Genomic DNA, 14,354 nt, shown 5'->3' with positions numbered 1-14,354 from the left:
CTTTACTATTTTTATTTAATATTTTAACACTAACTACACTTTCCTTTCCTACCAGATCCTACTATGTATATTTCATACATAAAGCGAATACATAATAAAACTATTAAGCACTGTAAAAGTGAGTGTCAGATTTTTTGGTTATTTTCATAAAAACAAGTTTCTTTTTAAAAAAATATCTTTTACTGATTTTAATAATGAAAGTTTGAAAGTTTAAAACATTCAAAAACAAAAAACATAAAAATAAAAAAAGGAATAATCAGTTATAATAACTTCACTTAATTTTTAGATTTTATCTTGTTAAGAAGTAAACAAATCAGTGCCTTTAATAACCTTTATTTTAAATGAAATAAACTTTTTTAATGCACCCAACTTAAATGAGGAACATTTAAGTTACCGCCTGAGTTTTAATTAAAAGGTATTAAAAATTGTTATTGTTTGCAATGTTATTTTATGAAGAGTACTACCTTACCACTATACGACTTATCTAATCTTCTTTAGTCTCAATAACCACAACAGAACCTTTTTTCTTAATAACACACTCATAGTTAACTCCAAACTTTCGTTATTAAATGCACTTGCACCATAACAAGTAAATAATACTACTATCTTTATAAATGCTCATTCTTATATTACAATAAATGATGTCCCCCTATAATAAGTAATGGTCGTTGTCGTTCTTACCATTTAAGTAAAACCTTCTCTAACCAAAGACAACACCACAACTAGAAGATAACTGGGAGTGTAAAACTGAATTCATTTTAGGATTTGTGTGGTGTATTCGTTATAATATCTCTGAATAAAAAAACTAAACATAAATAAAAGAACGAAAAAATTAATCGAAAGGAAAAAAGTCAAAAAAAATCAATCAAAAGGAAAAAATTTAATAAAGATAAGTTCAAATGATCTCAAAAAAGAATTAATTCATTATGTTGTTTTTCTTAACAATAGTCATTAGTTTTGTTAATGCTCAATTTACTTGTAAAGATGCCACCAACTTTAATTTACCAACTTATTTTGGAAAAGCAAGTTTTGGATCAAATACTTCAGTTTCACAAATTATTGATGCAAACGGACAAACCCAAACAGTCTATGGTCTTTACTATAAAGCAACTGCTCCTGATGACTTTGACAACACAGTCATTAATATAAATACATGTGATCCTTCTACAGTAATTCCATCTGAAATACTTATTTTTGAAGGGTGTTCTTCAGAAGGTATTGCAAGTAATTTTAAGACAATCTCAGGAATAGACAATGGCTGTAATCTTGCCTCAGATTTTCCAGTTATTGATTTTGAAATTAAAAAAGGAGTTACTTATTACATTCTTGTAAAATTGGTTAATCCAGATGACCAAGGAGTAGTTTCTTTCAGTATCACTTCTTGTTTGTTTTCTTTTTTAAACAAGCCCTACATTCATCAGTTTTAATAAATAGTAAAATAGAAGAACTTAACTAATTCAAAAATAGCACATGAAGAAAATCCCAATGTTGAATGCAATGTTGCAAAAGAAGTTACTCAAGTAAGATTTGTTGATAGAGGATTGTTGTTAAAGAGTAAAGTCCCTGCTAGTAAACCACTTTGTTATAAACAAGCATACCCCACATTATGGTATAAAATTAAAGGAGATGGTAGATATTTAGTTGTTAATACTTGTAATTATTATACAAATTTTGATACACATCTTGTTGTTGTTAAAGAGTTAAATAACTTAATGTGTACTGATGCTAGATGTATGAAAGAAGCAGATGATGGTTGTGGAAAATCATCAAAATCATCCATACTTGCTTTTAAAACTGAAGTTAATGAAGTATACTATATTGGGGTTAGAGGTAATCTTGGTGAAGAAGGACAGTTTGAAATTGCTATTGACTATTTATCAGATTCGATTCCAGCTACTTGTACCAGATCACTTCCAATTAAATTAATTCCATTTACAAGAACAATTGATATTCCAGATGCATGGCCAACACAAACAGGTGCATGTTTAGATGAACAAGAACATAAATCAGTATATCTAACATTTGAAGGAACAGGAAGTGAAGTCGTTATTTCTACATGTAAGTCACTTGATTCTAGTTTAAGACCAATTGGAGTTTCTGTAGAATTAATTGATAATTGTGAAGATGAGAACTGTGCATTTGATGGTAGTGAATATGGTGAATGTGGTGAAAATAATTATATTGTAAAGAAAACAGAAAAAGGACAAAATTATTATATTAAAGCATACTGTAATACTGGCAATTGTGAAATAACTCTTTCTGTTTATGAAAAAGCTAGTTCTCATGATACATGTGAAAGTGCACGTGAGTTAGTTAGACCAACAGAATATAGTGAGATTGTTGCTATTGAAAGGCTTCAAGATTCTATTCATGGGTGTAATGCTGTTGCAAAGAGTGACCCAGGACTATGGTATTTGTTAAAACATAATTCAAGTATTGTTAATGAAAAGTATACAATCCTTGGTATGAGTGCTACACGATCAAAGATTGCTTGGATTGAATTTCCATATGAATGTGGACTTATTCAATGTGAACAATTAATTCAAGGAGAGGCCCATTTATCATTTGCTACTTATAAAGAGTCACAATACATATTTATTTATTCTAATGAAGATTATGGACAAAAAGGTCTTATTGTTCAATTTATTTCAGAAGAAGAAAACTATTATCATAATTGTCCAGATGCTATGTTTATTACTCTTCCATTTACTGCAATTCATTCATTTGATAACTCTGCTTCACAATTATTATGTTCAGATAAATCAGCTGCATCTAGTTTCTATCGATTTATTTTACCAGAAGATCAAAAGGTTGATGTATCTACATGTTTCCCTAAGACAATTATTGATACAGGTATTGAAATAACAACTGGATGCTTTGGTGAGGGTGATTTGAGTGCCTCATGTATTGATTCTAATTCAGAAGGAAAAGGTTGTGTTAATGGAGCTGCAGCAATGTCTGTTTCATTGAAAGGGGAACAACAATATTATCTTAATATTTATTCTGAATCTAAATCAACCTTGAATTTAAAACAATACAGATTTGTTATTTTCACTGAAGAAGTACCAAAGAGTTCTGTTTGTAATAAAGCAATTGAATTACCGTATGAAGATGGATATTCCGAATATTTAGTATTAAATAGATATTCAAAAGAAACTGATTTTGGTAGTGAATACGGAACTACAAAAGGTAGTTGGTTCCATATTAATGTTATGAAAAAAACTGTTGTTACTGTTAGGACATGTTCTCCTAGTACTACATCTGACTCTCTGATTATTACTGCAAATGAGTGTTATGTTACTCAACAAAATAATGAAGAAGTATCTAGTCCAACAGAATTAGAAGATATTGCTGTAAGTGGAATTACTAATTGTGATATTCATGGTACTTATCTCACTTTCAATTTAGAACCAAATCAAAGTAAATTCATCTTTGTTGGACCTCAAAATTTCGATGATGAAACATTTATTGGGGTTGAATTTTATATGAACTCTCCAGATGATGACGACGATGATGACGATGATAATAATGATAGTTCTAGTTCTCAAACACCAACAGAAAGTAGTAGTTCATCAAATAATAACAACAACAAAGATGATGATGATAACATTAATGATTCAACACCAGTTGGGTGGATTATTTTTGGAGTTCTTTTCTATATTCTTTTTGTTATTGTACTGGCTATTATTATTATCGGTATTATCATGAAACGTAAAAATTCTGGATATGCTACTTTAGCTTAATTGAAAGAAATTAATTGAAAAAGAAGTTTAAATTAAAAAAAATTGTTTTAAATTATTTTTGGTTTTATTATCACTTAACTAAAATTAAAAGCTAACAACACACACCACCATTTTGTTGTTCTGCTATTTGAGGTGAATCATTTTTTTGAAGTACAATTGGTTCGTCAATCCTTTCTATTTCTTTTGGAAGAGTTTCTACTAACATTTTTTGAAGGCGCAATTCTCGGATAACAAACTCAATGATGTTATCAATGTTGATATTTCTATATGGTAAATTTAATAGGTAACTAAAAAAATTGACGTGAACAAACTCTTTGGCACTACATTCAAAATAATTAATGTTATGATTTTTAGCAAAACCTTTTGCATCTTCTGATGATATTTGTCTTTCAGTAATCATATCATTTTTATTGCCAACTAATACCAATAATGTTTTTTTATCTTCATTTTGAATTTCATAAAATACTTTCATCCAATCCTCAATATGTGTAAAAGATTCCCTGTTTGTTACATCAAACATAAATAAAATACAATGACGATTTCTAAAATAAGTTGCAGTTGTTGAACGAAACATTTCTTGTCCTGCTGTATCCCATAGTTGGACGTTGTATTGTTTTCCATCTAAAATCAATTTTTTACAAATTACATCACAACCAATTGAAGAAGCAGTATTTGGGTTAAATTCACCACTAGAAAACCTCTTGAAAAAAAACAAGTTTTTCCAACAAATGCATCACCAGAAAGAGCAATACTTATCATTAAATTTGACATATCACACTTAAATATTTTAAGTTCCATCTAAAGAAAGATAAAAGAAGATTTAAGAAGTCTATTCCCCAAAAATAATAAAAAACTAAAAATAAATTATACTCAAAAAGATTATTCATCTTATTACAACAGTATAAGTAAGACTTCTTAATGGTTCTTTTCCTTTTTCCCATGGTCTTGAATAACCTAATTTGATAGTTGTTGTTCCAACTTTTAATGGTTTTAATTGAATTTCTCGAATACTTGGGAAACCTACCATCCCAGAAGGATGAGGTTCTGCTTTGATTGTGTCTTGGCTTAACGAAAAAGTGTCAGTTGGGTAATTGATATTCCAAGCATATCCTGTTGATGGATTTGTTCTAAGTTGAATTTTTATTAAATCATTAAAAGAAATGTGAAGAGTAGCGTGGTCCTCTTTTTCAGTTAAAATATGAATTGCAGCATGAGTTGAAATGCAAAGTAATGCAAAAAAGATTAATTGTTTCATCTTTGAGTTTTTAATTTTTATAATTAAAAGTTATTTTATAAAAAATGAATAACAAAAAGAAAATAAACTTAAAATATAAAAAAGAAAAAATAAATAATGACTTGTCTCGAACTTCCCTTTCTATTGAATGTTATCCATTATTTTGAAAGTAAAAATGATTTAGAAAATTTTATGATAATTAATAAAAAATGTTTTTCAACGTTATTTGCACTTAAAGTAAATCCATTACTTAGAAATGACAATGATCTTTATTGGACTTTAAATCATTTTCAAATAGAAACAATCGATTTAGGTGAAATGCCTATTTTATCTATCGAACTTTTAATGAAGACTAAAAGAATAAGAAATCCTGATTTTTATCCAATTATTAAAAACGGGTTATTAAATGAATCAAATGCATCTGAAATATTTAAAAAAGTAACTCATTTAAAATTATATAGAAAAATTGAAGAAAATCAGATAAATGATATCAAAAATATGAATAACTTAATATTAAAATATTGTAACAGTTTTATTCATTTAAATTATTTGGAAGGGGATTTAGAATTAATATTATATTTTCTTACAAGATATACTAATTATGGAAGAGAAAAATTTATAAAAATACCATCAACATTACTTGTTTATTCTTTAAATGGAAATGTAATTGAATTAAAAAAGAATAGTATTGAATTGATTCAAAAAATAGAGTCACTTATTCCTACTAATCAAATAATAAATTTTTATATTGTCTTTGATAATAGTTCAAAAAAAGAATTATTTAAAAGTCAATTTACTAATTCATGGTACAAAAGAATAAGTTATGAATTAAATGAACAATGGAATAAAAAAATAATTTGTGATGGAGGTTGTTGTATTCTTTTTAAACGACTGGCTGATAACTCAATGAATGAATTATTAAATAAAATGTATCCAAAAGAACTTATTTTTGAAGAAATAACTACCACAACAAAATGGAATATTCCACCATACATTACTACTGTTCACATTAATTATTCTAGTAAAACTTCTCATTGGAAATTTAAACCAAATTTAAGATTTATTAAAGAATTATTTATGAATCGAATTGATTTTATTATTATTTCATCTTCCTTAGAAAATCTTCAACAAATGTTATTGTGTTCATGTCAAGAATCAATAATTCAAAAATGTGGAATGAAGTCATTGAAAAGAATTAGAATTATAAATTCTTTTCAACTTAGTTTTTGTAATTGTAATTCTGATAGTTTAGAAGAACTAACGATCATTAGTAGTGGTGGTATATATTTCTCTAATTTATTAAAATCATTGAAAAAAATAGAATTAGTGAATAGTAGAAGATTAACTATTCCTTTTGAACAAAATAATAAATTCAGTTTTTATATAGAGTCATGTTCTGAAGTTCATCTTCATCCAAATATTATCAAGTTATTAAATCTGAAACCAAACCATCATGATTTCTCTGGTACTTTTTATTTTCCTCCAATCAAAGAGTATCAAGATAAACATTTATTTACATTTAATAAGTTTATTTCATTTTCAAATGATATTGAAGTAATTGAAGATTCTGTTAGAAGAATTAAAGATAAAAATAGTATGGAAGAATATGACTTAATTGTTTCAAGAGATTTTGGAACATTTTCTAATTACTATAAAAAACAGATATTTAGTACTATCCAAGGAGAGGTATATCAGTTAAAAGGAATTCGCTATCTTGAAATTACTGTTGTTGGTAATAGTTGGATTTCTATTGGATGTATTGATGAAGAAAATTATGAATACACAATATCTTCTCAATTAGGTTGGTTAAAAAATAGTATTGGTTTTCATTCAGATGATGGAAAGGTTTATTTAGAATCAACTTATAAAACAATTGCACAAGGACTGGCTTATGGAAATAAAGTGGGACAGACAAACATTATTGGTATTGGGTATGACTGCTTTAATGAAGAAATTTTTTATACAATTAATGGGAGTTTCTGGAAAAAATTTAAAATTCCATGGAGAAGTGTAGCAGTTGCAATTTCCTTTGGAAGATTTCATCCTATTCACATTAATTCAGGAAGAAAACCTTTTCTTTTTGATAACAGAAAACTATTTTCTGAATTAGAATGTAATAATTAAATCAATAAAAATAATTCTAAATGGAATAAACAATTTTATTAATCACAAACTATTGACCTCTACATTACCTCTATTTAATAAGTTAGTTCTGTTGCTGATAAAAATAAAGATTTAAAGAATAAAGAAAAATAATTTTATTGAAGAAATAATTATATGTGGATATTTTTAATTTTTATAAAGAGTAAATATCTTGTCTATATAACTTAAAACCGATAATGATATTTATTTGGTAAATTATGATTGAAAACTCAAAAATTGTTATGGATTTAAAATGAGAAATATTCATAACACCTAAAGAATTTATTTTTCCTTGTTTTGTTTTATAAAGAAATCTATGGCATTGTTAACAGTTATAACATTCAATACATTGTTTATGTCATGAAACTACTATTTTTTTAAATTGAATTATTATTTGTTTGTTATAGATTTTATAAGATTTGTTAACTATTCCTCAAACTTTTATTTTAATAGTTACGTTCATATTATTTATTAACACTAATCAATGAAGTAGTACCATTTCAGTATATTAGATACTGTTTATTTTTTTTTTATTACTATTTTATGATTTAGTATTTGTTTAGAAAACTCTTTTTATAAATTTATTCTCTTTTTGTAATGTTTATTTTATTTAGCATCATTATTATTGATCCTGATTTATTTTTTTTTCAATTATGTTGAACCATTCAGAAGTATCATTCGAATGTGGTATACCAGAGACACTATATTGATCTTAATATATCAAATCTTTGAATCACTAGTTATTGTCTGTTTGTGATGTGTTTTGATGAGATAGTATTATAATCAAATTTAATTAGTTATTAGTTATTATGATTGTTTTGTGGAGTATTATTTATTTATTATGATGGAGTATTGTTATTTATCAAAGATAGATTTTGAATAAATACATATGATATTATTAAGAAAAATAGATTCTTTAAGGTATTGATGATAAATGAGATGAATCATAGTGATATTGATATATTCAACATAAAATAACAATATAAAGAATGAATAGTTTTAATACTCATTAGACTCAAAACATAAATCAGATAACAACATAAACGAACAATTATTTAAAATGAGAATTATTGAAAAAACACTATTTGAATAAAAATAAAATAAGTTGAAGAAACTAATATCACTTCTCATTATGATGAAATATTAATTATTAACTATTTCTTATTTGTTTTTTATTTATTTCATTTTGTTCAGAAGTAACCTTGATATTATTATTTTTAGTTGACTTGTAACAAATAAAAACTTGCTAAATATGTAAATAACAAAATATATATAATCTACAAAACTAAAATTAATATCAAAGATACTGTACTTGTAATGTTATTTAAGTACTGCTGGGAGTTGAAAGTAAAATCTATTTTAATTGTGAAAATAAACAACCAAATGACTTTACCTTTTACTGCAAAAATTTTGTATTAATTAAGTTATTGAGATAAATACTCCTTTGAAATGTAAATGTTTATTATCTTCTCCACTCTTTCTAGTAACTTGGGTTTGTACAAAATTGAAAATAACACTTTTTTACGACGTTTATAGACGATTAATGGTTTAAAAAGTGACAATAAATAATTAGTACATTTCTGATTGTTGACCCTATTCTGTTTCTATTTAAGGGTTGGTGTTGAACATGAATCAACTGTAACCAATTAATATAGATTAGCAAATTTCCTAACGACAATAAACTCCTTCATATAGGCCAAACCATAATCAGAAGACTAGATAATATAATAAAAAAGACAAGTACCATATTTATTATTTAAAGATTTATTTTAAATAACAATCATGTACGATAAATTAATTATTTATGAATTAGAGAGGCAAGAAGAATAGTTCAATTTTTTTATTGGTTTTAAACAATGTAATAATAAAATAAGTGAATTAAATTAGGAAGAATAACAAAAGTATCCATTTTTAAATAAATAGAATATGGTTCAAGAACAACAAAAAGAAAAGGAGATATTTGTGGAAGATTAGAACTTACAACTTAAAAGATCAGGATTTCCATAAAGAAAACTCAAAAATGAATTAAATAAAAAGAAGTTTATTTTATTGAAATTTAATAAAGAGAACAATGAATGATGTGAAACACAACACCAGAATTCTAAAATTTATGTATTTATTGAGTGTATTGAATATTTTTATTTCAATCAGTTCTCAACTAAAGTAAAGAACAAAACCAAAGAGTATTAAAGACTAGTGATTTTATGTTTCGTTAATCAAATAATTTGTTGAATGAAATAGATTTACTAAATAATGGAGCAAATAAATCAATGAACTGTATTAAAACAAATTAATATAACACAGTTCAAGTGTTATTAGGAGAGTAGAGTTAAATAAAAATATTATAAAAAAATTATAAATGCAAGAAAGAGTAAAGATAATGGAATGGTCAGTAAAATATAATAAGAGTTATGAGTAACAAAAAGAAAAAGAAGGAACTAGAAAAAAGAAATAAATTTAATGGATAGAAGAGATGTTGAACGAGGGTATGATTCCAAGAAACAACGGAATGTTCAAGAACGTAAATACTCAGAGATTGTAGCATTAAAACGGTATAATAATTGGGTTAAAGCATGTTTAATCAGAAAGTATATTCCAAAACATTCAAGAGTATTAGATTTTTGTGGAGGGAAAGGAGGAGATTACATTAAATTTGATCAAAATGGTGTTAGGAATGTATTAACGTGCGATATTTCAGGGGAATCATTAAAAGATGCAGAAAAAAGATATAAAGAAAGTGAACCATCATTTAGATTTAATTTGAAAACAATTAAAGAAGATTGTTTTAGTTCAGAATTATTAAATAAAATACCAAGTGATAGTTCATTTGAAGGTGTTTCATGTCAATTTGCTATTCATTATAGTTTTGAAACAAAAGAAAGAGCTTATCAAGCAGTTTTTAATTTAACAAAATATTTAAGAAAAGGAGGATTATTTATTGGAACAACAATCAATGCATACAGAGTAGTAAAGAAATTACGTACTGTTCCAGGAAATAAATTTGGAAATGAATTATTTACGATTCGTTTTGATGAACAATTTGATAAAGAGAATATACCTACATATGGAGCAAAATATTATTTTGAATTAAAAGATGCTATTGATAATTTACCAGAATATCTCATTCCATTTTGTGAATTTCAAAAAATTTGTGAAGAACATGGACTGAAATTAATTGGTTTTTGGGATTTTCATCAATTCTATAGAGAATGGACAAAGTCTCAAGAATATAAAGAATTACTTGAAAGAATGGGAAAGATAGATTATATGCCAAATAATCAATGGGAAATTATTAGTTATTATTGTGCTTTTGTCTTCCAAAAAGTTCATTGATTTAAAATAATTTTGTTTTGTATATCATTTTAGTTTTATGAAAAATAAAACTTCAATCTTAAAATAAATAGTTTCATAGAAATGGACTTTGAGAAAGGTGTTTGTTTTGTAGATAGTGTTAAATATTTTTCAAATATAAATACAAAATAAAGAAATTTACTCATTTTGAATAGAATTGTTTGATTCGATTTAAAGCAGGAAAGTTAGAATTAAATAATAAAACTCTTTCACCAAAGTTAGAGAAAGGACTTATTTCTGTTTTTGTTGTTTGTTTTATATCCTTATTACAAGATAAATTTAAAAAGTATTACAATTAATTTATTTAGTCATTAGAAGGAATGATTACATTTCAATGGAAAAAAAAGGAAACTCCAATTATAGACACTGAGATGATTGTATTTCCTGGAGATGTTATTGTACAAACTATACCTCAACAAAATAGTGGATATGTTCAGATAAAAGAAACTAAACGAACATTTTTCTTCTGGAATCAAGAAAATGACATTAATATTTTTTATAAAGGGATTGAATTAATGCAAGCTGTATTTAATGGAGAACAAATCCAACCTTTTGACACAACTATTCCAGTACAAATTCAGCCAATATATACTATCAAAAATGGAAAAATTATCATTGCTGATATTTCTTTAAATAAAATACTCAACTCTAAAACAATTGAAGAAACACTAAAAGAACATCCTGAAGATGTGATGGAATTAGCACTCCTTTGTCCTCCTGAAGAGATTGAAGGAAAAACAGGTGATCAATTAATTTCTGTTATCATTGATAATATTCGTTCTAATCAATTTCAAGAAACACTACGTCTAATTGAAAATTCAATTCATGCTGGAGAAGGGGATGTCATTTGCCAACAGATAGGAGCAGAATTACATCACCAAGGGATTGGAGGAATGAGAATAGTATTATTAGATATTATTAATCGTTATAAATTATAAAGATTAGAAATTCATTTTTTGATTCTAGAATATTTAAAACTTATCTTTTATAATAAAACATTTGTTGTTTAGTTTTGAACTTCTAACGTTTCATTACCTCATTGAAAGCAAAGGAAAGAGTATATGTTTTTACTTAATAGTTCACAATTAAAATTATAATAAAAATACCTAGAAACTCTTATTTTTTAGAAAAAAAAAAGTTTATTAGATACAAACAATACAATAACTGAGCTGAGTCAATTTTATTGTTGTTAATGTTTTTTTACAGCTTTTAACTAGATAAGTTATTAATATACTAAGTATTGTCAATATTTTCAAATTATTTTTATTAACATTCAAAGTTAGATGCAATAAATTTTATTATTGTCATAGATTTATAAATACTTCAATATAATCAACTCTCTCAAATCTGATTACATATGGTTTGGTTGATTCTATCACTTACATATTATTTCAAAAGATTTGTTCTCCTTTTTGAGTAAATTCTATCTTATAAATGCAATTTAGTTTAAATAGTAAAAAATAGTAATGTATGATTTATTATAATAAAAAATAGATGTTAGATTTATAACAAGTTTCAATCTTTTTACAGAAATAATGATAGACCTGTTGAATAATAAAAAATGTGTTTAAGTTGTTTGTAATATAACATAATATTGTAAATTTGTAATTAGAGAGAATTAACAAAGTCAAATACTTTATTTATATTCCAATAATTTACTGTTATGGTTTTTGTTATAAATGTGTTCGTTTTGATCTTATAACTGTTATGATCAATTTCCAATTTATCTGAAGTTTATTTTAGAAGTATTTCATCTATTATTTATTAGAAACATGTTCTAAAACAATAAACTATGTTTACTGAAGTACCACAAACAAAGTTCTTTGGTTTGGATTTTACTTCTTTTTCTGTTTTGTCAATACAATACACTGAACTTAATAGAACAAACTAATATTGAACAAATGTATTGACAATTGTTGTTGAAAGTACCAATGTTAATGTTTAATTGGATAAACAAACACCATCAACAAACAATATAATAATGACTTTTTGTAATGAGTATGTACAAAGAAGAAAAGAAGCATATAACTACATTTTCTAACAGTATTATTAATTTTCAAAAAGAAATTATTTTAATTCAATAAGATATTATATGTTGACTGAGAGTTTCTTAGTAATTAATGTAAATTTATGAATTAAAAATACTAAAATTGTATTTAATAAATAAAATATAAAGAGAAACACTTATTATGTTCATAATAGTTATATTCTTTTTATCTCTTTGTCAATGAAAATATTCAAATTATTTGAATATCTCTATTAACTTATATATTTAGTTATTCAAAAATTCATTCATAAATACACAAGTAAAAGTATTATGTATTGTAATATTAAAATACTTTATGATTACCATAATATTGTCATTCTTTTCTATCACTCTCTTTTCTTAGTTTATCAATACACTCATGCTCTTCTCTTGCATTATAATGATTTAGAAATTTATAATTAGTGTGTTACAAATAATCAAAACAAGGAATGATGTATTCATTCTAACTAACTCAAAATAGATGTAAGTTTTGTAAACTGAATTCTTCTTTAATAATAATATAGAATAAACACTCGTTCTAAAGAAATAATCATCAATTTCATCACTAAATAAATGTTATACTTTATGTGTTTGAATAAATACCATTATTAACTTGGGTAAAATAACATTATTACTTTGACCAAAAGGCAAACAATATTTAAAATAGAAATTATATTCTTTGTTCAAATTCTCCCTTTCATTAACCACAAACTTATTCTCTTTTTAACATAACTCTCTGAATTTAACAATACAAATAAATTAAAACCGATAGTATTAAAGAAAAATAAAAAGAGTCTCAACAATGCATTAAAATAACAGAAAACAAATAAACTCACAACAAATTTTAGAAAATACTGAAAAGAAACTCCTTCAGTGAAGAATGTATTGAGTCATGTTTTGTTATTTGTGTAAATCCATTTACTAATAATCAGAAAGAAATCCATTTGAAAATAATAGTAGTTATTAAAATGAAAAATGAAATTGACATAATTTATATCTGATTGAATACTATTAGATCAAATAGAATGTGAGAGTACTTCCACTAATTTATACTGAAATTAAAAACACTACCACTATTTAGTTCTATTCTTTAAATTAACAAGTTGAGTAAAAATACAAGAAATACAACAACAAGGAATGGTATATTAAAAAAAATATCTGTTTTCCAATTAAAATTAAGAAAACAAATTACAGAACAACAAAACTTTTTTATGAATTTAAGTTTTTCAATAGGTTAATTCTTAAAAGTAATGTATCTTAAAAATCATTCAATAAGTAAACTATTATTCAGTTAAAACAACCACCAGACCACAGGCAATATAATTTAAGTTAAAACCTATTATTTTTACTTTGTCTTAAATACTTATCCCATGTCAACAACCTTAACTTGTTTTGTTTATAACACTTTTATTAAAATATATCCTGTCGTCCTCTCCCTTATTTGCATGATTTTATTGGTTATAACCAAAGTCTTCATCACGAGTAGTAAAAATAAAAAAAGAACTAAATAAAAACCAATAAATTAAGTGTTAATAGAATTTGTGTTTATTCTTCCTGGTTCAGGGGAGGCTAATCCTACCCCTAGACCTTCTTCTAGTAGCTCAACCGCATAGTTCTGTTGTGGTTTCCGCAATGTTCCATAACGTCCATCATGTTCTTAACGACTTATTTTTTACTTATTTTATGATATTAATTTCATTTTTTTAATTCTTTAACCAGTTTAATACCTTCTGTGTTTGCTAATTAATTTATTGAAATTACAACTACAATTATTTTGACATCCTTTAATTTCTCTATTTTCATAAGCATATTTTTTAATTCCTTATACATATTTCAAAAGAAGAAAAGAAAGAAGAAG

General features: G+C 25.2%; 7 protein-coding genes across 7 annotated transcripts in view, besides 17 other annotated features; 4 read left to right on the top strand and 3 right to left on the bottom strand.

Annotated features, from left to right (window-relative positions):
- Positions 1-6: 6 nt before the first annotated feature.
- Positions 7-27: a sequence feature (AT_rich).
- A 227-nt stretch (positions 28-254) lies between these two features.
- Positions 255-663: a repeat region.
- Positions 563-798: a repeat region.
- Positions 799-879: a microsatellite.
- Positions 880-926: 47 nt separating this feature from the next.
- Positions 927-3,743, top strand: EDI_109530 (uncharacterized protein; the record flags this gene model as incomplete). Its single annotated transcript, XM_001737401.1, has 2 exons — positions 927-1,383; positions 1,468-3,743. 2 exons carry the CDS (start codon positions 927-929, stop codon positions 3,741-3,743), a joined length of 2,733 nt encoding a protein of 910 aa, XP_001737453.1.
- Positions 3,498-3,533: a microsatellite.
- Positions 3,744-3,769: 26 nt separating the features above from the next.
- Positions 3,770-3,803: a sequence feature (AT_rich).
- A 31-nt stretch (positions 3,804-3,834) lies between these two features.
- On the bottom strand, positions 3,835-4,541 carry EDI_109520 (rab6, putative; the record flags this gene model as incomplete). Its single annotated transcript, XM_001737400.1, has 2 exons — positions 3,835-4,441; positions 4,522-4,541. The coding sequence occupies 2 exons, from the start codon at positions 4,539-4,541 to the stop codon at positions 3,835-3,837; spliced, it is 627 nt and encodes a 208-aa protein (XP_001737452.1).
- Positions 4,542-4,581: 40 nt separating this feature from the next.
- Positions 4,582-4,612: a sequence feature (AT_rich).
- A 14-nt stretch (positions 4,613-4,626) lies between these two features.
- EDI_109510 (Amoebiasin-2 precursor, putative) lies at positions 4,627-4,998 on the bottom strand (the record flags this gene model as incomplete). The annotated part of the gene is made up of 1 exon (XM_001737399.1): positions 4,627-4,998. One exon carries the CDS (start codon positions 4,996-4,998, stop codon positions 4,627-4,629), a length of 372 nt encoding a protein of 123 aa, XP_001737451.1.
- Positions 4,999-5,005: 7 nt separating this feature from the next.
- Positions 5,006-5,038: a sequence feature (AT_rich).
- Positions 5,039-5,095: a microsatellite.
- Positions 5,095-7,101, top strand: EDI_109500 (uncharacterized protein; the record flags this gene model as incomplete). Its single annotated transcript, XM_001737398.1, has 1 exon — positions 5,095-7,101. The coding sequence occupies one exon, from the start codon at positions 5,095-5,097 to the stop codon at positions 7,099-7,101; it is 2,007 nt and encodes a 668-aa protein (XP_001737450.1).
- A 97-nt stretch (positions 7,102-7,198) lies between these two features.
- Positions 7,199-7,280: a sequence feature (AT_rich).
- A 631-nt stretch (positions 7,281-7,911) lies between these two features.
- Positions 7,912-8,293: a repeat region.
- A 571-nt stretch (positions 8,294-8,864) lies between these two features.
- Positions 8,865-8,896: a sequence feature (AT_rich).
- A 552-nt stretch (positions 8,897-9,448) lies between these two features.
- Positions 9,449-9,480: a sequence feature (AT_rich).
- Positions 9,481-9,579: 99 nt separating this feature from the next.
- Positions 9,580-10,452, top strand: EDI_109490 (mRNA cap guanine-N7 methyltransferase, putative; the record flags this gene model as incomplete). The annotated part of the gene is made up of 1 exon (XM_001737397.1): positions 9,580-10,452. The coding sequence occupies one exon, from the start codon at positions 9,580-9,582 to the stop codon at positions 10,450-10,452; it is 873 nt and encodes a 290-aa protein (XP_001737449.1).
- Positions 10,453-10,533: 81 nt separating this feature from the next.
- EDI_109480 (uncharacterized protein) lies at positions 10,534-11,408 on the top strand (the record flags this gene model as incomplete). The annotated part of the gene is made up of 3 exons (XM_001737396.1): positions 10,534-10,551; positions 10,626-10,718; positions 10,779-11,408. 3 exons carry the CDS (start codon positions 10,534-10,536, stop codon positions 11,406-11,408), a joined length of 741 nt encoding a protein of 246 aa, XP_001737448.1.
- Positions 11,409-11,553: 145 nt separating this feature from the next.
- Positions 11,554-11,575: a sequence feature (AT_rich).
- Positions 11,576-12,514: 939 nt separating this feature from the next.
- Positions 12,515-12,564: a sequence feature (AT_rich).
- A 20-nt stretch (positions 12,565-12,584) lies between these two features.
- Positions 12,585-12,645: a sequence feature (AT_rich).
- A 1,360-nt stretch (positions 12,646-14,005) lies between these two features.
- Positions 14,006-14,331: a repeat region.
- EDI_109370 (uncharacterized protein) overlaps positions 14,311-14,354 on the bottom strand; it is a gene marked incomplete at both ends in the record, with an annotated part of 1,230 nt that continues 1,186 nt past the window's right edge. The window contains one exon of the mRNA XM_001733330.1: positions 14,311-14,354. This exon is cut by the window's right edge and continues 1,186 nt beyond it. Within this exon, the coding sequence (XP_001733382.1) occupies positions 14,311-14,354 (44 nt within the window).

Source organism: Entamoeba dispar, genomic scaffold (assembly GCF_000209125.1).
Source record: "Entamoeba dispar SAW760 scf_1105229460607 genomic scaffold, whole genome shotgun sequence".
NCBI classification, from domain to species: Eukaryota; Evosea; order Mastigamoebida; family Endamoebidae; genus Entamoeba; species Entamoeba dispar.
This window is presented reverse-complemented; position numbering and strand designations above follow the sequence as displayed.